The 21,586-nt window shown below is 45.2% G+C and overlaps 1 protein-coding gene across 1 annotated transcript in view; it reads left to right on the top strand.

The window, feature by feature from the left end:
- The window catches only part of RANBP17 (RAN binding protein 17), a 339,468-nt gene extending 319,639 nt beyond the window's left edge, over window positions 1–19,829 (top strand). Inside the window, 3 exon segments of the mRNA XM_030327670.1 lie at window positions 15,232–15,330; window positions 17,214–17,341; window positions 19,182–19,829. Coding sequence (XP_030183530.1) covers window positions 15,232–15,330; window positions 17,214–17,341; window positions 19,182–19,278 — 324 coding nt within the window. The 3' untranslated portion in view covers window positions 19,279–19,829.
- The last annotated feature ends 1,757 nt before the right edge of the window (window positions 19,830–21,586 follow it).

Below are 21,586 nucleotides of genomic sequence, written 5' to 3'. Positions count from 1 at the left end.
GCTGTGAATGACAGTACATCTTTTTTAATAAGTCGCATCTCTTTCTCTTTTAAATTAGCTTTTGAGTAATGAATATTAAATAGAAAGCATTTCAGGGGTAATTAAATGAAAACAGAATGATGTCATTTTACAATTATATTTGTATGTTTATAGAATAGGGAAAGTATAATGTTTTCCAAAGAGCTAAAAAAAAAAAAGAAAAAGAAAAAGAGCCAGCTCTTCATAAAGAAGAACTTGAAATAAATAAGTCACATGCCCATTAGCCTTTGTGTTTAAACTAAAATATATGATGTAGTTTGTGACTTAGCATGAAGTCACTGGGTGCTGGTGGCTTGATTTGGCATTCCCAGGGGCTCCAAGTATTTTCTTTATGAATTAAAGTGACTGCAATCTGTCACCGTTCTTTTATCTACAGTTTAGCACAGTCAGTTTTGCTATTAGTCTGCAGCAAACGTTCTCAGAATAGCAAAGGAGTTGTACAGGATGAACAACGGCCATACCTTTTCCTTCACACTCATATAAAACAGATAGAAAACATTTTATATGGGGAAAAAATGCAGTTTTACACAGATTGAGCCCAATAATAATCAGGCATGCTTTATAACAGTCTCTCACCCAATATGGTAAATGGCAAGCAAGATGGTTTTTAGCCTCTCCGTTAATGATGATCGGCATAATTGGCTATCGTTGTAAATTAAGAATAAAAGTTCACTAAATGTATCCTTTTTTAAAGCCTCTGCAAGGAATATTACTAATGTACAGATTAAATACTGACACCACCTCTGGGGAAGTGTCTCACAATGTGTGTTCTAAAGAGATGATTTTGTCTGCTCTCAGAAGTTCTGTAGATGAAACCTCCCTTTTTATGTGAACACAGCCCAAGCAGCAGCATTTACCCATATTTCACACACACAAGTCATTTAGGAATAGCACAAGTTGTAACACAAGTCAGTCTTTATACACTAAGCCATGTTTCTGTGACATGTGAAATGACACTGAGACAGTCTTCCTGTGTCACACCAAGCCAGCCTGGGGCTCACCAGAAGGATCCTAAACTTGTATGATATCACAAAGAAGCTAATGATCTTGACCAGAAAAGATTTGAGTTGGAAGTGTTTCCTTCCCATACCACTCCAAAGTGAAAGAATTTCCACACCTCCTTCTTAAAGATCTAGATTTTTTCCCCCATCCTATAATAGAAGGCTTATTTCCTGCAGGGTCACTAGGACCTAAGAGGTCACTAGGGAAGAGCGACCTCAGACTCAAATGATGATGATGATGAATGACTATGATGAAAAAGAAGTAGAAATAATTATCATATGCTGGGCTCTGTGCTAAGTACCTAAATATATACAAATGTATTTATATATTTATATAATTTGTATTTATATTTATAAAGTTTCACTACTTTGTGAGGTAGATACTCTTTTCTACATTTTATAATCAAAGTATTTTAATTGCAGCTTTAAGAAGTCAGGTAGCTTACTTGGTATCATACAGCTAATAAGTAGCAGAACCTTGTGCTCTTAACAACATTACTTTTAAATGACCTAGAGACAGGATTGGTGGAGCTGGAGGGTGCAAAGGCGGGCTGGGGTGGGGTGGGGGGGGCACAACATTCATTCAGCTATAAATCCCTAAGCCAAGGGCCCTTCCTTTGAAAATTGATGAGATAAGAAGCAAGCACTTGGGGCGCCTGGGTGGCGCAGTCGGTTAAGCGTCCGACTTCAGCCAGGTCACGATCTCGCGGTCCGTGAGTTCGAGCCCCGCGTCAGGCTCCGGGCTGATGGCTCGGAGCCTGGAGCCTGTTTCCGATTCTGTGTCTCCCTCTCTCTCTGCCCCTCCCCCGTTCATGCTCTGTCTCTCTCTGTCCCAAAAATAAATAAACATTGAAAAAAAAAATTAAAAAAAAAAAAATAAATAAAATAAAAAAAAAAAAAAGAAGCAAGCACTTGACCCAGGTTGGCTCAGTGAGTCCTCTTCCCCAGACTTAGAAACTCCCGTGGATTTAGAGGATGTTGGTCAGCCTCTGGTCTTCACTTGACGTGAAGACTTGAAAAACCAAGAGCCATTCTCTGCTATGTGCTCAGAGAAGTAGCCAGTTCACAGCAAGAGAAAAAAGCAGCAACATGCTGGGAGGATCTCGAAGATCAGCAGCCCCAGAGAGAGGCTAAGAAAGATCGCACCAGCCTTCCCGGCTGTGGTTCCCAGCTGTTGAGAGGCCTGCCCGCAGTGTCTAGTCTGGGGGTCCTCAGGCCACCCCTTTTAGGTCTGAGTTTTGTCTATAGTAGTTGCTGTCCTCACAGCCAAAAGATTCTTGACTCACGGAAGTGTGAGGACAAAGTGAACCAATGAGTATAGACTCACCTAACACAGAGAAGGTATTCAATAAATAGGGAAAATTTGAAAAACAATATACAGGTACCAGTTAACTTTTTTATCTTCCTAAGGAGAACATATACCTGCTGTTCATGTATACAAATGTGAAAAACATCCTTTCCAGGAAATCCCAAGGCCGTGACTTCAGCCAGATTACCTGGGTCTTTCTGGTCCCACACTCGTGTTCTGCCTGTCTTAGAGTTTTTGTGACACACATTCTCAAGATCACAAACCCTCACTGGACTGGGTGGGGGCACGGTGTGAATGTGGATCTGATTCTTGGCCCCAAACAGACTTTTCCTCACTTACTCTTCCTGTGTACTCCAGGCATCGTCTTGCAACAGCAGGAATGAAAAGAAACTCCAGGACCCTTTCCATTTATATGTCTTCACACCTAAAGCCTCTTCTGAATCTCACAGCAACTCTGGTGGGAGGGTAGGGCCAATATGGTTTATTTTCTTAACTTGGGAAAATGAGTACATCAACAAGTGAAATCCACAGTGCCCATATGGGACAAGAATGCAGAGGTTGAGAGAGGCGAAATAATTTGCCCAACATCACCCAGCCAGTAAATAGCAATACCTAGAATGTAATAACTAAGGCTTTGTTGTCTCTGGATCTGACAGTTTTTATGTTATCAGGGCCTCCCAGGGCCTTCACCTACTCTTCTTTCCTGGCATTTCTCCCACCTGTATTTCCCCAAGTGGCATTGTGAATGGTATGAGAAGCTCTTTGAGTTTCTTGAAGGAACGGCACTGTATAAAGTGAGGGTCAGCTTGATGATGGTGTGATTTATTGATTTTATAGTTATTACTGGTTTTTCACCTACTTGAACGGTTAATAATGTGTGTGCTAGAGATGTGAACTGAACTTTTGTATTCATTTTCTGTCTTCACTATTGGAAAGTTTTTAACCAGCAGCAACCACTTGGTGAGGCTATGAGCTCATGTAGTATGTTAAAGAAAGCTTCTTATTTGATTACAATCTGATTTCTGCTGTCAGAACAAGGTAAAAGTTCCCTAATCCTCTGACCTGTCATGAGTTACTGCTACTTTGTCCGCTTTGCAACCAAAAAGAACTTTTGCATGTTAATTCTTTATCCCTTTTCATGCTTAGGAAGATACAGACTGAGTGCTTTCAGACTTGATGAAATTCTGTCCTCCTTCAGAGCTGTCTAATTGCACATTCTGTATTCGTTGAGGATTTTCTGCTTTACAGCAATCAGAGCAGACAGACTGTGCAGTCAGCGTACCTGGCTTTGAATACCAGTGATGCTACTTGGCAAAGTTACCTTACCTCTTCAGAGATACCAGCAACTCAGCCAGGGCAATTCTGCACCTTGCTGGAGCTGGCCCCCAGGATCAGGTAGTTGAACTAGTCCCTCCTGTGGTCTCATGCCCAGACTCGCCAAGACTGTAGCCAAGACTCCTTGCCTTAGCTCTTTCCCATTCTGTCACTCCTCAGCCTACCCCATAACTTGGAACATCACTACTGTGGAAAAGAGGAACATTCAGTGCATACTTAGTTGAGGTCATGTGAATACAGCATGTAAAGTAAACTGCTAAGAAGGAGTGATGGGAAGTGCAAGGCCTGGAGGGAACTCTCTTAGGCCCCAGAGAGAACCACCAGAAAGAAAATCCTACGCAAGAGCTGTGTTAATGCCCATCCTTAATGTGGCATCTAGTTTTAGATAGGACAAAGAAGTTCACTCGGGAAACTGAAAGCGTCAATTAGAGTTAAGTGCATGATGACCCTTTCTCAGAGACCCTTGAAGATTGGAAGGAAACAACTTGATGGGTGGGCAATAAGAGATTGATAAATACTTAGGCTCCATGAGTTTCTTAAGGCCACAAGGACCACATTTCAATTCTGTGCCACCGTGCTGTGCCTGGCACATAGTAGGAGCTCAGTAATTCTTTGAGCATTCATCGAATAAGCATGAGAAATGAAGAGGGAGAGAAGAAGGAAGGAGAAGCCCCTAGCAGGGCACCTGACACATAGTAGGCACTTAACACACGTGTCGCCTGTGTGCGCCCAGCACGTAATGAGAGCTGCTAATAGAATATTAGTGACTTGAAACGTGTGCAGACGAGAGAAAGCTAGTAGACATCAAGCGGGGCTCATGGCCCTCCAGAGGCCTGGCCTGTTTTGGAGTTTGCACTTTAAGGAAGAAGGTCTGCCCTCAGCAAATGTTGGGTTCTTATCCCTCAGAAGGAGCAAACCCTCCCTCCCCAACCCCGTCTCTTTCCCGAGCCCCCTGTGTTACAGAAGGGCTGGAAACAAATTGACAGAAACCTGGAGGAAAGAACTCAAGTGATTTAGGAGAATGGAAGGGCTGGCTTATGGGGCCAGATTAAAGAAGCTAAATATGTATAGCCTGCCTAAGTGACAACTAAATGGGGCATTTGATAAGTCTATAAATACTTGGAAGATGTAAATGCCAAGGAGGAAAGGGAATTACTTAGCATGGCACAATGGAGTATTGGCATAATGGGATATTATTAAGAAAGGGAAAATGAAGGTTGAACATCAATAAAAAGCTTCCTGACAAAGAGAACCGTTCCTGACAAGGGACACTATTAAGTTATGTGCTGTGGGCCAAGGGAAGTAATGGCAACGCCATTTCTCAGGGTACTGGCAACAGAGCCAGCAAAGAAGGAGCCAGGCTCTGTCCTGACTGAGGTGCAGAACCCAAGCAGGTAACCTTCCGTGTCTGTGCTCTCCCAATCCCAGGACAGGAACAGAGATGCATTTTATTGGGGGAAGTCGGATGGCCCAGGCCTCCTACGGGTTCAGACTGTCCAGAGAACAGCTACACCAGCTTTGCCCTTCTCCTGTGTCACTGCCAGATTCATTCAACTTCAGTGGCACCCCATTTCCTGCAAGATAAGACCTATGTGCTCTAGCACACATTACTAGGCCCTTCACAAGATCTGGCCCCGGCTACCTGATCATCCTCCTCTGCCACCACCAGCCCCCTCACACCCTCTCCAGTCCCACAGAACTGCTCGCCATCCCCCGAAATACTTCTCCAGACTTTTGTACCTGCTCGCCCTTCTGCCAATCTGACTGCCTGTCAGACTTTGCTTATTCTCTACGACAGCTCCCTCCGCATGTCACCTGTGCAGCCTTCCTTGCCTGTCCCCCACCCCGAGGCAGAGTAAGTCAGCCTCCTCTGGTCTCTTAGAGCCTCCCGTGCAAGCTTCTGTGGCACTTGCTATGCTGTGTTGTCATGCTGTGTGTCTCGTTCCCTACTTGATTGTGAGCTCTTCGAGGGCTGGGACTGTGCCTTGTTCATCTGTATGTCCGCAGGGTGTGACACAGAGCCTGGCACAAAGTAGGTGGTTGGTAAATGTCTGAATAAATTAAGGAACGAGGTGCTATTCGTATCATTCTTTGGGCTTCCTATGTAATTATTAGGATAAAAGAGCTTCCAAATCTCAGTAACATCTTTGAATCATCCCCTTGGCCTCCCGGCCAGCACTCTATGCCATTTAGATGACTATAAATAAAAACCCTCAAATCTGAAAGGCAGCATGCTGTCCTCTGTGGTTTCAACATAAACTCTAGACTAATCTTTAATGGAAAATGCTTCTGAGGGCCCTGTGAATGTGCCACAAAAATACTTTTTTTTTTCTCTCCACACAAAGTCATTTGAACATAATAAGTAAAATAATCCTCCACTGTTGGTTATGAAGATTTTTAGGTCCATCTAACTAAATCCCTTCAGGAAATCAGGGAGAATGTAGTGACAGATGAGAGGCAGTGAAACATGGAAACTCCTACTGTAAGGATAATATATTTATTATGAAATACAATATTCATTGCACTCTGCTTTGATGACTGCATGAGATGCCCTCGTGCCATTAGGCCTTATGTTGCTCTGTTTTGAAATACAAGATTCATTGGGAAATGTTGTGATGACCGTTCATGCTATTTCCCACTCCCTTCCCTGATTTTGAATGGCCTCAGTTAGAGTCTACTTTATCACCAAATACTTAATATAAACGTGTGTTTGTACTTTTCTCTGTCGTGCGTGTTTATGTACTCTGGTTGGGGTTCATTCCACTGCTCCTTACTTCCCGAGTTCATTGCCGGGCCGTTGGGCTGTGGGACAGTGGCGGCCCCTCCACTGCATTTAGCACTACAGGGACAGTCTAGCCCCCAGGCCCTTCTCCCCACCGGTGGGTCTTGCATTTGAGGCCACGCTCTTTTATTTTTTTTTTTAATTTTTTTTTTCAACGTTTATTTATTTTTTTTGGGACAGAGAGAGACAGAGCATGAACGGGGGAGGGGCAGAGAGAGAGGGAGACACAGAATCAGAAACAGGCTCCAGGCTCCGAGCCATCAGCCCAGAGCCCGACGCAGGGCTCGAACTCACGGACCGCGAGATCGTGACCTGGCTGAAGTCGGACGCTTAACCGACTGCGCCACCCAGGCGCCCCTGAGGCCACGCTCTTAAAGCTCTCACTTTATCTACAGCTTCAGTGACAGGTTTTGTTTCTTGGAAAGCTGTCATTGCCTGGGAAGAAAATGGGATATGCAGTCCAGGGTTCTGACCACTTCTCTCTCTCTCTGCTACCAGCCTTGCTGGGGCCCTTACCATTTCTCCCCACCCATCGTTGCCACGCCTCAGTCTCCCATTGGTCATTGTTCTAGATCCCAGAGCTCAGCGTTCTTCGGAAATCCTTTGAAGGCTACCCTTTAGGTACTGGCCCAAACTCACTTCTGCATTTAGCGTGACAGCAAAGGCCTTTTAGAGCCTGGATTCGGCCCAGCCTTCAGCTCCCTGCCCTTGGCTCTGATCCTTTCCATTCAAAAAAGGTCTCTCAGAAGCTTCCCTTGCAGGGGCTGACTGTCCCCTCAAAACATCCCAAGCCCTGTGTGCTTTGTCTTTTCTCCTTCTATGTCCTCTTTCTAATACATTCTTCTTCTCTGGTGATGCTTATATGCATCTTTTTTTTTTTAATGATGTGGGGTTTTTTTTAATTTATTTTTTAATGTTTATTCATTTTTGAGAGAGACAGACAGAGAGTGAGCAGGGGAGGGGCAGAGAGAGAGAGGGAGACACAGAATCCGAAGCAGGCTCCAGGCTCTGAGCTGTCAGCACCGAGCCCAACACGGGGCTTGAACTCACAAATCGTGAGATCGTGACCTGAGCCGAAGTCGGACACTTAACCGACTGAGCCACCCAGGCACTGCATCTTTTAAAAATTCAAAATTCATTTTAAGATACGCATCTTTTAAAATCCAAGTTAAATATCACCCATCCTATGAAGATTGACTGGTCTTTTGGGGCAGAACAGCACGTGTGCCTTTGGGAGTCTCTTTTGAGCTTGTACATGTTTGCTAATTTAGGGGCCACCAGAAGCCAGTATAGGCCATTAGAGGTTCAAGAATCTGGCTGTGTGGCAGTCACTCAGGAATAAAAATCATAAGAAAATGGCTTCGGAGTTGAAGGCTATTCCTCTATGTACAGATTTTCCCAACATTCCCACCCAGAGAAACACAGACGATGTTTTTGACAACTGATGCTTAATTTTTACATCAGATGGAGAAGTGTTCTGTCTGATGCTGGCAAGAGAAGAGTGAGAGTTTCCCAAATAATGCTGAGTGGCAAACCCTACAGCCTTCCAGTGCCCCAGGTTTTCTGGTTTTATTTTAATGCAGCAAGCAGCTTTATGAGATCTGCAGCCACTTGAAATATGATTTACTACTCGTAAAAAGTTTTCAAATGGATAATGAAGATTCAAGAATGAGACTCACAGTGTAGTGTAGTCAATTTTGTTGCTCTTGCTCTCCAGTACGTCTCTGCCATTGAAATGAATTATTTATTATAATTTATTTCAACCATGGAAAATAAAACTGTTTTCATTGTGATGTGCACTGTAACGTTCGGAGTAGACACATTACATGCAGCACTCTCAATTAATTAATCCTGAAGTTTCGTTCCAACTTTATCTTCTTTCTTATAAGCCAGGAGACTGGCAGGTAATTCTTTCCCGAATAAACTATGATTAAAATGAATGTTTGGAGAACTAGGGGTAATGTTGGTAATGGAGAAAATTGAAACCACAGCAAAACCAGGTTGTGTATTTCCTTAGATTTTACAATGGATGGAAGAGTTTTTCTAATATTCTAGGCCATTTATCACTTGGAGAAAAAAGCGTCTTGTAACTTTCTGTTAAGGAGGGGGTAGAGGCAGAGAGTGCTGTTAGTTTAGATGTGGAAATATGCGCTGCTAATCTGTGACCAAAACCAGCTGAATTAATCAGTCCTGTGGTTCCTTTATTGGTAAAAAGATTTTTTTGCTTTTTTTTTTTTTTTTTTAACTTTGAGCAAAGCTAGCATTGTGAAAAGGCCAAATCGGCAGGACTCCCAAATGAGTTTCCAGAGGAGACTGGGTCACCCATAATTGATTACAATCTTGTTTCTTTAAAAAAGAGGCTCACTGCATCTTGCATTTTGCTTGATTTTTTTTTTTCATTTAATGTGTTGAATACTTGCTACTATTATGAGGCTATAAAGACACAATAAGAACTTAGGAAAGTGTTTAATATGTACAGATATTTAACATAACCTAGATGGTGCAGCATAGTTAATCCAGGCAGGAGAAGATATACTTATTTGTCCATTGCTTTCATTTTTTATAGCATTCCACTGCTATCACATTGGTAGACAGCAGACGGATAGAACAATTGATTCCTTTTCCCTAAAGATGACTAGTATCTAATTTGAGGAGGATCACATTTCAATATCTGCTGTGCACGTGGCCTCAGGAACAGCACTTGGTAATGACAGCAACTCCCTTACTTCCACAAGCACTGAAAACCTGGAAGCTTTTCCTTCTTCGGCAGTGTTCAGATCCTCCCAGACTCTGGCTCTCCATTCTGGGCACAGGACTCCGGAAAAATTGCTGTGAAGATGGGTGGGAGGTTTTTCTGCTCTTTTGGATCCTGTTGCACTATCCAGGCAGTCCTGGTTTTGCTTTGTGTTTTTGTGTCAGTGTTTTTAGCTAGGGCCAACCTTCCCCCTCCTGTCTCACCGGCCTTCTGAAAGGCCAATTTCGTGTACCGAGAGCTTCCTGAGACTCAGAAGCAGCTCTTCGGTTTGTTATTATGGGTTGTTCCTCAGACATCACCAACTCATTGCATCAAAATCAAGAACAATCTAGCTTGGCCAGGGGTACGGGTAATTTTGTATTCTACTCCTCTTCCCATTAAGGCCCCTAACCTAACAGATTAAGTCACCTCTTAGGCACAGCTCTGACCATCCTTGCTTTGTCTTCCTCCCCCGCCCCATTTAGATCAGGGCACAGGGAGGCTTCATCTTTGGCCTCTCACCTGTCCTCTGGCTGTCCTTCCTTTGTCAAACCAAAGCCTCCTTCTCAGGCCCTCTTTGCACCACCTTTCAGACAGGACAGATTACTCTTGTGCCATCCCCATTTCCATTTCCCTGATCAAGAGGCAGCAAAGTCGCAGCATAAGGAAAATGTGTGTGACCCTGAGAAAAGAGGCGGGGATAGAGAGGGAAGAGCTGGACCTCCCTAACTATATTGAGGATTTGATTCCCGCAGTATCAGGGCTCATAGCGTTACTCGGGTTCAGTTTTTGTCTCTCTGATACAGGTGGGGAGCAAGAGGCAGGGTTAGAATGTTTTCATCTATTTCTTAGAACTCTGTGGAATAGTGTTTAGTTGTATTATTCAGTAGGCTCTAAGAACATGAACAGTGAAAAGTGTTCACCTTGTAGGGAACATTGTAACTCGAAAGAAATTAGCTTAATTTACTAATGTTTTCAATGATGTTAATGTAAATTTCCATGTACGTGGTACTTTTGGTGGGAGGGAAATGGTTATTTTTAGAAAAACGTTCAATGGAGCATTTTCCAGAGACAATCTATTAATTATGTCTAGTGTTGTTCATCTTGAGAGTCTGCAAATATGTTAACCACATTTATAAAAGCTGTAGGTAGGAGGCAGGAAGATCTGCAGACTCTCCAGGAATTGCTGCCCTGGATCCTCATTGTGGGGATTCCAGCAGCTGCCTGACTCTTCAGCAGGTGGCAGGGTGGCTGAACAGAGGAGATGCGTGCGGGCAGCCTGTCCGGGAGGCTCGCTGATGGTGCCGGACTGAGCCATGCCCAGAAGCGAGCCTCTCCTCCCACACCATCCGTTCCCTGGCAGTCTGCAGCAGGGGCCAGACACAGTGCCCCCGCCACCACTGCTGGCGGTCTTGGTCCTCACACGCAGCCCCAGAGTGGCAGGTGGCAGGCTGGCGTGGTGGTGATGAAGGCACGGCCTCTGGACTTGGGCAGACCTGTGCACGTATCTCAGTTCTGCCTCACCTCCTGATAGCTGGTAGCCTGATGCCTTGAGCAAGTTACTTACTCACTCAGGACCTCAGATCCTTAGTCTATGAAGTGAGGATAATGCCTACTTCAAGGTTACCTGAGGGGTAGAGACAGCGTATACACGTGCTGAACAGAGTGCTGAGCTCTCTGTAAACGGTAACTGTTAGTACCTTTGGGCAGTGAGAAGACTCATCCGGCACAGCTTCTTGGGTGCAAGTGCTTGTTGGTAAAGAAGACGGTGCGTCAGCCTTCAGCCTTTGTAACCCGGAAGCCCCCCCACTGAGGGCTTTCCCTGGGAGCTGCTGGCTGGAGGGACACCAGGGACTTAGAAGAGTTCTCAGGCTCTGAGCACAAAGGCCAGATCCTTGGAAACGAACAGTGTATTGGTTTAGATATTTATCCATTTCAGATTTTAGCCAGAGATTGAGGCCAGAACTCTGTGTTTTATACAATCCTCTTTCGGTTCTTTAGCTCCTTATACGCTCTTGATAGTTGATTTCATCCTTTCTCATTCATTTATTCGCATATTCATTCTTTCATTCAGTAGCTATTTCCTAAGCCTCTGGTGTGTGCTAGATGCCATGCTGGTCACTGGGGACACAGAGAACAGCCCCCGCCACCGCCCCATGGTCCCTGCACCCAGGAGTTTACAGACAAGTCTCACTACCAGTCATAACCCCGCACTCACTCCGGCCATGTGACCCCAGCCATCCCGCTCTACCAGCTTCTAGATCCACTGGGCTCCAATTTCTTTAGAGTACATACTCACCATCTAGCAGCAAAGCATTCAACACAAACCACATCTTTGCTTATTCTGCATCAGCAGGAGACAGAACAGGAAGCATCTGAAGTGAGAGCATGTACTTACCACCTTGTGGTAGGGAGAGTGCGACCCAGCATTTTCGGGTTGCAAAGTCCACTTGGCTTGGGGCTTGTGCCCAAAGCATCTTAGGGTGGGAACATAGGAGAGTTGCTGAGGAGTGAACAGAGATCCAGATGACACAACATTACTTTGGGTTTTTTCGTTTGTTTTCAATTTGTTTTAATGTTTTGGTTTTTTTTGTTTGTTTTTGTTGTTGTTTTATTTTGTTTTTTTGAGACAGAGACAGAGAGAAGCGGGAGAGGGGCAGAGAGAGAGAGGGAGACAGAATCCAAAGCAGGCTCCAGGCTCTGAGTTGTTAGCACAGAGCCCAACATGGGGCTCAAACCCACGAACTGTGAGATCATGACCTGAACTGAAGTCGGACGCTTAACTGACTGAGCCACTCAGGCACCCCAACATTAGTTTGTTTTTTCTTTCCAGGTCAGATATTTGTAGTAGCTTTGTATTTTTTGGAAGATTACAAGTTTTCAGAACAGCAGAAACACTGTCATTCAAACTCCATGCTAATACATGTGCCAGACCAAATAGGGCTGCTTTTTGGACTATTTCCTATGGTAGGTTATTTTTTTATTGCAACTCTTAGTAAATTTAGATAATTGCGAGGAGACTGTAATCTCATGGATCTGGACATAATCAAGACATGAAATGGGGTTCTTCCTTGAACCATGAAATTCCACTGGATCACACCAAAGAGGGAAACCATAGTTGCAGTAAAGGAATACTGGTAATTATTGAGTGGCTACTATGTGGCAAACACAGAACAAAATGTTTGATATAGACGAAGGAAATCAGTCCTCAAAGCAGCCCTTCAGAGTAGTTACTGTAATCCCTCATTTTATAGGTAAGGAAATAAAGGCTCAGAGAAGTGAAATGACTTGCCCAACATCCTAGGTTAGGTAAGGAGCAGGGCCAGATTTGGCCTCATTTCTGACTGGCTCCAAAGCCTGTCCCTACCATACGATGTTGGTTTTGTTTCATTGAGAGAAATTTCCTACAAGCTCACGTCAATGCCTGTGGGAAGACAGAAGGGGAAGGAGTAAGTGCTGAGGCAATGGGGAGCATGGTTTTTCTAAGTGGACCAAGCCACACAGCTCCCCTTCCCAAATGGCTGCTCCCCTGGTTGGGTGTATTAGCTGCTTGGGATAATACAGTGGATAATGTATGTGTTGGACACAGGCCCTGAAAAATGCAGCCTTGGTTGGACATATCCAAAATGGCCATTCCAGCCATCCTGTAACAGTATGGGAAGTGAGCAGAAGTTGGGGGAGTAGAGGCCCCGCTCACAGCACCACTAAATCCTGTGGTGCTTTGTGACTCTGCGCAGGCTGAGGTGGGCTGGGGCAGAGTTGCCAAGGGCTCTCTCCTTTCAGTCTTCGTCTGTTCGTGTCATTAACCAGAGAGCCTTCCACGAGAGATTTTGCAGTACCTGGATCAGGATTCTGTACTTAAGCATTTTACCCAGTATTCTCCCATATGGGGAGAGGGAGAGCTTATCCAAAGGAATTTGCCACATTGCTTGAGCTGTGTCCCCTGTACCCTCTAGGATTATTGGAAAGAAGAAAAAAAAAAAGAATTCTGGAAATGAGCTGCCATGTCAATACCACTTGAGCAGATTTGCTCACTAATTCCCATTTTTCTGGAAGAGTAAAACAATTTTTTCAAAAATCAGACACTTTAGCCAACTTTATTTTTAGAAAAGTATTTTATTCAAACATCTCCTTACTTATTACAGACATAAATACATGCATTCAGACAAATGAATCCACAGGAGAACCGTATAAAGTAATTGGCACATCGCTTCAGGATGCTTTGTCAGTTACTAGAGGAGTTTGGTGCTTCTAACTTTAATCTTTTCCATTAAAATATCCATTCTGCCTTCAGATTCTGAAGCCCATAATATTTTAGACTGTCTCCATAGATCTGTTAGTTTTGCTTGTCAATTTAATTTGTGGCTGTATGACTTTGGGTCGCTTGTTAGATTGTACATGAAAACATGTAATCTGCAAACGATGTTCACCACGTCAAGCTTTAAGACCTGCCTCTCCCCAGAGAGACTGGACATACAATAAATATGGAATTGGCAGATTTCATTTGCAACCAGCCTAACTGTTAGGATGATGATGATATATGGGGTAGCAAATGTTTAGAGCTACAGAGATGCTCATTACTGTTGTTATCACATACCTTAAATGTTTATGGCACTTTCTACTCTTTGCAACACTTTCTATTTCTACCATCTCATTTGATTCTCAGAACTTTCTTGTGCTGGATTATTATTTCCCTCTTTATGGCTAATGCAAATGACACAGAGAGAGGGAGAGGTTCCATAACTGGCCTGAGATCACAGGGCAAATTGGATTGCAGCAGTGCAGCCACGAAAGCAGACGTCACCGAAGCCCAGTCAAGGGTCACGTGGGTGGTAGCCTTTGCCACGTAATTGCCATTTCCCCCTGTGCTCTTTGTGGGACAGGGGCTCTGAAGCTGCAGAAACAGAAGGACTAGAGGTGGGCGGTACAGAGTCCAAGGCAAGGAAAGTGTGCCATCAGCTCCACATAGGTGAACGCAGCTTGCTTCACGGCCACTTGCCCAGACTATTGCGGCAGCCCCATCCCCGGGCTTCCTTCTGTCCTGTCACCTGCAAAAGTACACGTTCTGCATGTCCCCAGAGGGATCTTGCTTAAGTGCAAATCTGAGCGTGTCTCTCCTTTGCCGCAAACCCACCACTGGCTCCCACTTCATCCGGATGAAGTCCAGGCTCCTCAGCATGGTCTGCCAGCCTGACCCTGGGGTCTTGCTTCTGGCCCCCGTCTCTTTTCTCCTGCCACACTCAGTTCACTCCCAGCTTCCTCTTTTGCTGCCCTCTCTGCCTAGAATGCATTTATGATGTGCCCCCTAAACTGTACCTTCTCTGTGGAACCTTCCCTGACTTCTCAGAGACCCAGAAGCATCCGTCCCTCTGCTGATAGCCCATTGCACTTGGCCGAGCCCGATTTCTGGCTATCTCTCTGCTCTGTGCTCTGCCCCAGGAGAAGCTTCTACCTCCTCAGGGCAGAGGTTGCGGTAGATGCCTGTTCTCTTTAGGTGTCTTGCAGACTTTGAACTTAAGAGGATGGATGAGTATGTACATGTAAAAGTGAAGGGAGTAAGTAAATTAGTGAAGACCAGATGAGCCTGAGCCAGTAGGAAACGGGACATTCTGAGGTCACATGGAATGTATCCCATTTCTCCCTCCCTCTGAGAGATGTTGCCCCTTCATAACTTGACCTGTGGTGAAATGAGAGGCAGAAAGGAGGGTGAGCTGGGCTTTTACCTGGCGATTTAGTGTGGAGGACAGCATACCAGGGTTGGGAGGCAGAGACTGATCCTCTTAGCCTCGTAACCTCTGACTTCTGCCCACCCAGAAGGTTCTCACCAAAGCTTTTGGTGGTGGGAACTCTTATCAGGGAGCTGGCCAAGAGTTCCTACATGCAGCATTATAGGCTCACAGAGTCAAAGCTCTTGGTCCAGGAAGAGCCCTCATGGCTGTTGGCAAAATGTAGGGGTAGAAGGTAAGCACAAAAAAGACCTGGGACTGGGGGGACCTCTGGACCAGGGTCTTCATATGACTCTGTCTTCTAGATGATGTCTGTCCTCATGAACACCATTGTCTTTGAAGACTGTCGGAACCAGTGGTCAGTATCCAGGCCTCTCCTGGGGCTCATCCTGCTCAACGAGAAGGTGAGTGTGATTGCAGGAAGGTCCATGGGAGGGGGTCACTGCGGGGAGGGAGTAGCTGTGCGCCAGGCCAAGCTGAGACAAGAACAGAAGGAACAACGGAGCTTGAGCTGGGACCTCAAGCGCCCCCGGGCAAGGCTATGTTCCCCCAGCAGGCCCTTTCCCAAAGATCTTCTTCAGGTAAGTGGAAGCCTCAAGACCAGTTCTCCTGGAACCCAGCACTCCCCACGCATTGGCAGGTGGTTTGTTCTGTATTCTTCAAGCTCAGCCTCACTCCCCTCTTCTGTTTCCAGGGGAATTCTGAGCTACGACTCTCCTGCTTCTTGCTTGGCTCCCCTTATATTTGGGATCCCCAGTGCCCTGCACTGTAGTGGCCCTCAGGGACTCACCGCAGAGCCAGCACCCTTCACCTGGGAGCACGAGTCTCCAGCTTGTTAAATGCACTCACCACCCTGGGCTGCTTCCCAGGCCCTCCAGCTTCCTCTCAAACCCACCCCTGTCTCCCCAGCAGTCAGTAGGAACAGTACATTACTGCTCAGGAGAATGAATTGTCTATACAATAAGATAGTACTGGGGAGAAAGACAGTGAGATTAGAGGCAGCCGCATACATTAAAATTCAAACTGAAATCCCAGCCTTGGAAGGAAACTAATAGAAGAAGAAAATATATCAAAAAGAGAAGAGCTGTCTCATCATTCACCTGTGCCGAAGTATCCAATTTTAGCCACATTCAATAGCACTGTCATTCATCTTCCCTTGGTGTTATTGTGATTTAAATCCAAGCTCTATAAAAGAGAGCAGTTCTTTTAAAATGATTGAGAGGGAATAAGGGCAAATTCAGTGTTTAGAAAAAGCTTATGACATCACAATATTATACTTTACTGATGGAGGCAATATTTCACGGTTTGGGATGAAAAACTAATAATTTTCTATTTGGTGTGAGTCACTGCATCGTTATAAAAGGGAAAAATAAGTAGTTTTGTGCATTCCCAATCTTGTTCAAGAAGACATTGTGGTTTAAGTGTAATGCCTCTGATATATAGTATTTAAGTATTAGTCTGACTACATATTAATTACGTGTGTTTTTGATGTGGGCCGTTTTAATGTATGATGGAAATTAAATATCATGCTGTTTGGGCTTGGAAGGATAAACACATGACTGACAAAATGTTGTCTTTGTGCCAAAATTAAGCTGTTTCCAATGATTAGAATCTGTGTGTAAGCACGAGAGCTTGTGTTTGTGTAAAAGCCAGCGGACCCCAGCAGAGGAGAAGGGGTTGTGTAGTTCTTTGTGACCAGGTATGACAGGTGGATTTCCTAGTTCAGGAACGCGCTCCCAGAGCTACGCAAGCCCCTTTAGCACCCCGCCTCAACAGAGCAGATCCAGCCTAACACAGGGGACAGGGACTTGGGACAAAGTCTGGCGTTGTTTGAGAAGTGATTCACTAAAGCCCAGATGATGATGCAGCCTGAGGGGGGATACCTGGGCCTTTTCCTCCAGTCACCCCAAGTTCTCCCTGTTAAGTTCTTTGCCTCAGCCTGAAAGGCCCTTCCTCTTTCCTTTCAGCCTTTCTGTGATGAGTGGAGAGGAGAGTCAGGAAGACCTTCACATGCTCGGTCCCCCACAGAGGACCTAAATTGTTCAGTAACCATAGAATAATTATAGCGAGAAATTTTTATGAGAAGGGACAATACAGTTTATACCTAGCAATGTATCTACTGCCTTGGTTTTCTCTGAAGGCTTAAAGTTCAAAGTGGGGCCTGGACCAGAGCTTCCCTGAGAGTCAGGAGCACTAAGCAGATGGAGCAGGTAGAACTCCTCCCCCACAGCTCTCTCGGGGCCCAGGTTTGAAGTCAGGGCTCTGAGGTTGTTCCGTCTCCCCACAGTATTTCAGTGAACTGAGGGCAAGCCTGATCAACAGCCAGCCTCTCCCCAAGCAGGAGGTCCTGGCCCAGTGCTTCAGGAACCTGATGGAAGGCGTGGAACAGAGCCTGTCCACCAAGAACAGAGACAGGTAAGCACTGTGCAGTAAGCCCAACATCTCTGGCTTGTGGAAATGAACTGGGGTTGTGCTTTAACACAGCTCACATAGAGATGTGACTTTTCTGTTACACCTCGTAACCCTCAACACGGTTTACTTCCATCCAGTAAATATTACCAGGTATTTGCTTTTTTTAAAGCACCATGCTAGGCACTATTTAGGGATGCAGAGATGAACAAAATGCAGCCTGTGCCCTTATGCACTTTATAATCCAGCACAAGGTAGGGAAAATAACTCACTGAGAAGGTCAAAAGAAGGAAAGCTCAGATCTGCCATGAGGGACAAGGAAAGCTTCCTGGCATTTGAACAGGCATAAGCTTTGAGGTCAGATAAACTCCAATTTAAACTTTATCCCTGCCCTCTATAGGCTGTGTGGCAGCGAATAAGGCAGTCAACTGCTCTGATCCTCCGTTTTCTCATCCACAAAATTGGTTGTGATATTTAAATGACAGAATGTAGTAAAGCATGGTACCTAGGACATAGGAGCCACGGTAAACATTAGTTCCTTCTTCTGCCTGACCTTTAAGAGTGCCTAGTTTTACAGTTGCCAATGAGATCTAAATGAAAGAAACCGAGACTTATCAGGTATGCCTCCATTGTTCATTTTTTTAGAGCACAAAATTTTACTGAATATCTATTATGTGCTAGGCATTGAAGATACCAGTGGTGAACTAACTGTTCAAGGTTTTTGCCTCATAGAGCTTCTAGTGGGGGAAACAGATAATAATGAACAATAGAGAAAGAAAATGGTTTTTGGGGGGGAGGGCTGGGGGGGGGGGCGAACTGCCTGCACCACCCTTTTATAAAAGTGGCAACATTCAAATGTTTCACCATTTGAAATGCAAATCATCAGTCATTCCAGCAACCACTGCAGCCAGCGTGTGGTGGAGTCCCCAGCCTGGGCCCTGACAATACAAAGCCAAGTGTGACAGACTCTGCAAACATATACCCTTGACTGCTTGTTCCACGCCACAATCCTCTGTCAGGCAGGAGGGCAACCTCTGAGGCCAGCAGAAGAGACTTAATGAATGGGGACACCCCAGGTGCCTCAGGTGGGGGAAGATTGCTTGACCTGAGGCTTGGGAATTTGAGTATCAATTGATTGTTGAAAATAATGTCAGACAGCCCTCCTGTTCAAGAGAGCACTAGCCAACAAGGACTAGATGCTTTCCATGTACCGTGCACTGTGTTGAGTGCTTACAGGCATTGTCTCAACTGACTCAGTAAATTCTCACTTCACACAATCCCATGGGGTAGCTACTCAAGTTGAGCACCAAGACAAGAGGTTAAATGTTCATCCAAGATCACCCAGTTAAGAAGTGGGGGGGCCAGGATTTGAACTCAGGTAATCTAGCCCAGTGCCCCCTCTTTTTGAACCACTAAGCCCGGTTTTCTCATCCACAAAATGAGGATACAAATACCTACCTTTGGGAAGACTTGTGATACTTAAGTGAATCTATACGTAAACTCAACCCAGTGCCTGGCACAAAAGGTTTGATTCTTTCCTTTATATTCCTTACCATCTTTGTGTAATTTGATTTTTTTTTTTCATTTTAAATAGTACACCCACAAAATGTACCCCTCAAGTGGGTCTGGGTATATATGGTGGTAACCCTTGTTTTCCGGCCAGGGAAGGTGGAGAAGAGGGTGTTGGTGGCCAAAAGTAATGGCTGCAGTGGAGGCGGGAGGCAGGAGCTCAGCCAGGACCTGGGGCTCTCTCCAAGGTTCTGAGCTCCACAGTGGCTTTATCCTCCAGAGGCTCATATAACTTCCGCCTTGCCACTGCCCTTGGCCTTTCTTCCTCTTTCCACAGGTTCACCCAGAACCTATCCGTCTTCAGAAGAGATGTGGCAGAGGCCCTGCGGACTGATGGCAGCACCGAGCCGTGCAGTCTGGATATGATGAGCTGACCGCCTTCCCTGACCATGTGCCGAGCAGCCTTTACCAAGAGACTCTTGTGGGTCCGGGTCCCAGGACAGCAATGTCGGCTAGCCCAGGAGAATCTATTTTTCAAAACAAACAACAACAAAAGCCCTACCTTTTTATAAGTCTGGCCTAATTATAAGAATTTATAACAGTGCACAATGTAAATTCAGTCTTTACATTGAAAAAAAGCAAAAGATGTGTTTTCAGTCTTTCTAAAAAATAGCATTATCTTTGTTCTTATAAATGCTCCGAAAGGGTGTAGAAACAATATTTAACCAAAGAACTTAATAAACCAGGTTTGAACTTAAGTGTGTGCTAGTTAATGGAACTCTGTTGTAATCAAGGTTGTGAATGTGCTGGAGATGCAACCTTCAACATGGATCCTGAGTTGAGACAAATACCATATGAACCCATTAAGTTAGTCGTTTCTTATGAGTCTGAAAGCAGCAGCGTTGGGGTCTTGGAGCTGTGCGTAGTTAGAACGAGCCTGGGAGCGCTCCGAAGCATCCCACAGGACTGCGCGCAGCCCTCTTGGCCTCAGCAGCATCTGATAAAGTTGAGAGACAGTAACACAATTAAATGACTTACAAATAACGTTTGCTTTTCACTGGCATAAATCTGAAGTGGTTCGGTCTAGAAGAATTAAGCTGTGCAATTACTGCCTGCAGAGATATTCCTTCAGGAGTCAGGCAGCCCCTGCAAGAAGTTCTGGGTGGTGCCGACACCCGGTCTTTCTGCCTCCACTTAACTTGTAGGACAAGCTGAAGGTGTCTAATTAAAATATATATCCAAGGGGTGCCTGGGTGGTTCAGTCGGTTGAGCGTCCGACTTCGGCTCAGGTCATGATCTCACTGTCTGTGAGTTCAAGCCCCGCGTCGGGCTCTGCACTGACAGCTCGGAGCCTGGAGCCTGCTTCGGATTCTGTGTCTCCCCCTCTCTCTGCCCCTCCCCCTCTCATGCTCGCTCTCTCTCTCTCTCTCTGTCAAAAATAAACATAAAAAAAAATTTTTTTTAATATATATCCAAGACAGCTTTGCCTTCTTGAGACACCCAAAACAGTTCTGGATTTTCAGAGGATCAGGTTTCCATCCGTCCACAAAACCTCTTATTACTGTAGGGATTGCAGCTTAACCCAAACCCAGGACATGAAGGAGGCCTTCCCAGTTTGTGATAGACTGTAACTAGGCTATTAATTTGAGCTTGCCACTGTCTTACGGCTTTTGTATGTCACTGCCCTGTCTACACGGTTCAGGCTTGTAATAAACATCGTGCCCTTTATTTCTAATAAGACATGAAAGGTTGGCCTTACTGATGAAGAAGAAGTAAATCCACAGGCTCCTGTGATAATCACGTTTCCCAGACTAGTGTTTCTTGAAACCTTTCTTGGTACTTGAGTTTAGCAACAGGCTTGTCACATAAAAGCAAAACCACCCAAGGTTATCTCAAAATGTTTTCCTTCTCTATGTGAACCCAGGAAATCTGGGAAATGTGTGTTACAGATAGGGTTACTTCTGGTATTTAATGAGTAAGTAGGCCTTAGCCTTATGCTATATTTCTTTAGCACTGGGAAATGTAATTTTCCCTGAGAAGGCAAACTCTAAACTTTATGAAACATCAACTATCTGTGCAAGTCCGACTTGAGGATGTCTGTTTCTCAGGGGCTTATTACTGCATATTCGTCTCACAAAAGTGCTTCATAGAAGGTCTGTCCCACTCTGACACTTCTTTATTTTATTTTTTTTATGTTTGTTTAGATTTGAGAGAGAAAGAGTGTGAGCAGGGGAAGGGCAGAGAGAGAGGAAGACACAGAATCCGAAACAGGCTCCAAGCTCTGAGCTGTCAGCACAGAGCCAGACGTGGGGCTTGAACCCACGAACCATGAGATCATGACCTGAGCCGAAGTCAGATGTGTAAACAACTGAGCCGCCCAGGCACCCCCCCCCCGACACTTCTTTACAAAAGTTGGACCTGAAAGCACCATACCATCTGCACTGAAATGCTCCCAAGAAAATAACAATGCACACTTGCTTTTCTTGGCCGCACTGCCAAAGGTCACCTGGTGGTTTCACACCAGCCAGGGAAGGCACCATCAGCCTTGGCCTTGGAGAGCTGCTCCCACAGGAGGACTTGTCAGGCCTGCCCTGACAGCCAACCTCAGCCTGCTCTTTGTGGGGATTTACAGCACGCCTCAAGGCGGCACCCAGGCTGAGAACAGACATAGCAAATACTTAACAGAACATCTGCCATGCCCCTTCCATGTGTGATCGCCCTTGGTCCTCACACGGCATTACT

The sequence above is a fragment of the Lynx canadensis genome, chromosome A1, assembly GCF_007474595.2.
Source record: "Lynx canadensis isolate LIC74 chromosome A1, mLynCan4.pri.v2, whole genome shotgun sequence".
NCBI lineage: Eukaryota > Metazoa > Chordata > Mammalia > Carnivora > Felidae > Lynx > Lynx canadensis.
Note: the sequence above shows the minus strand (reverse complement) of the source record. Positions and strands in the feature narration are given on the sequence as shown.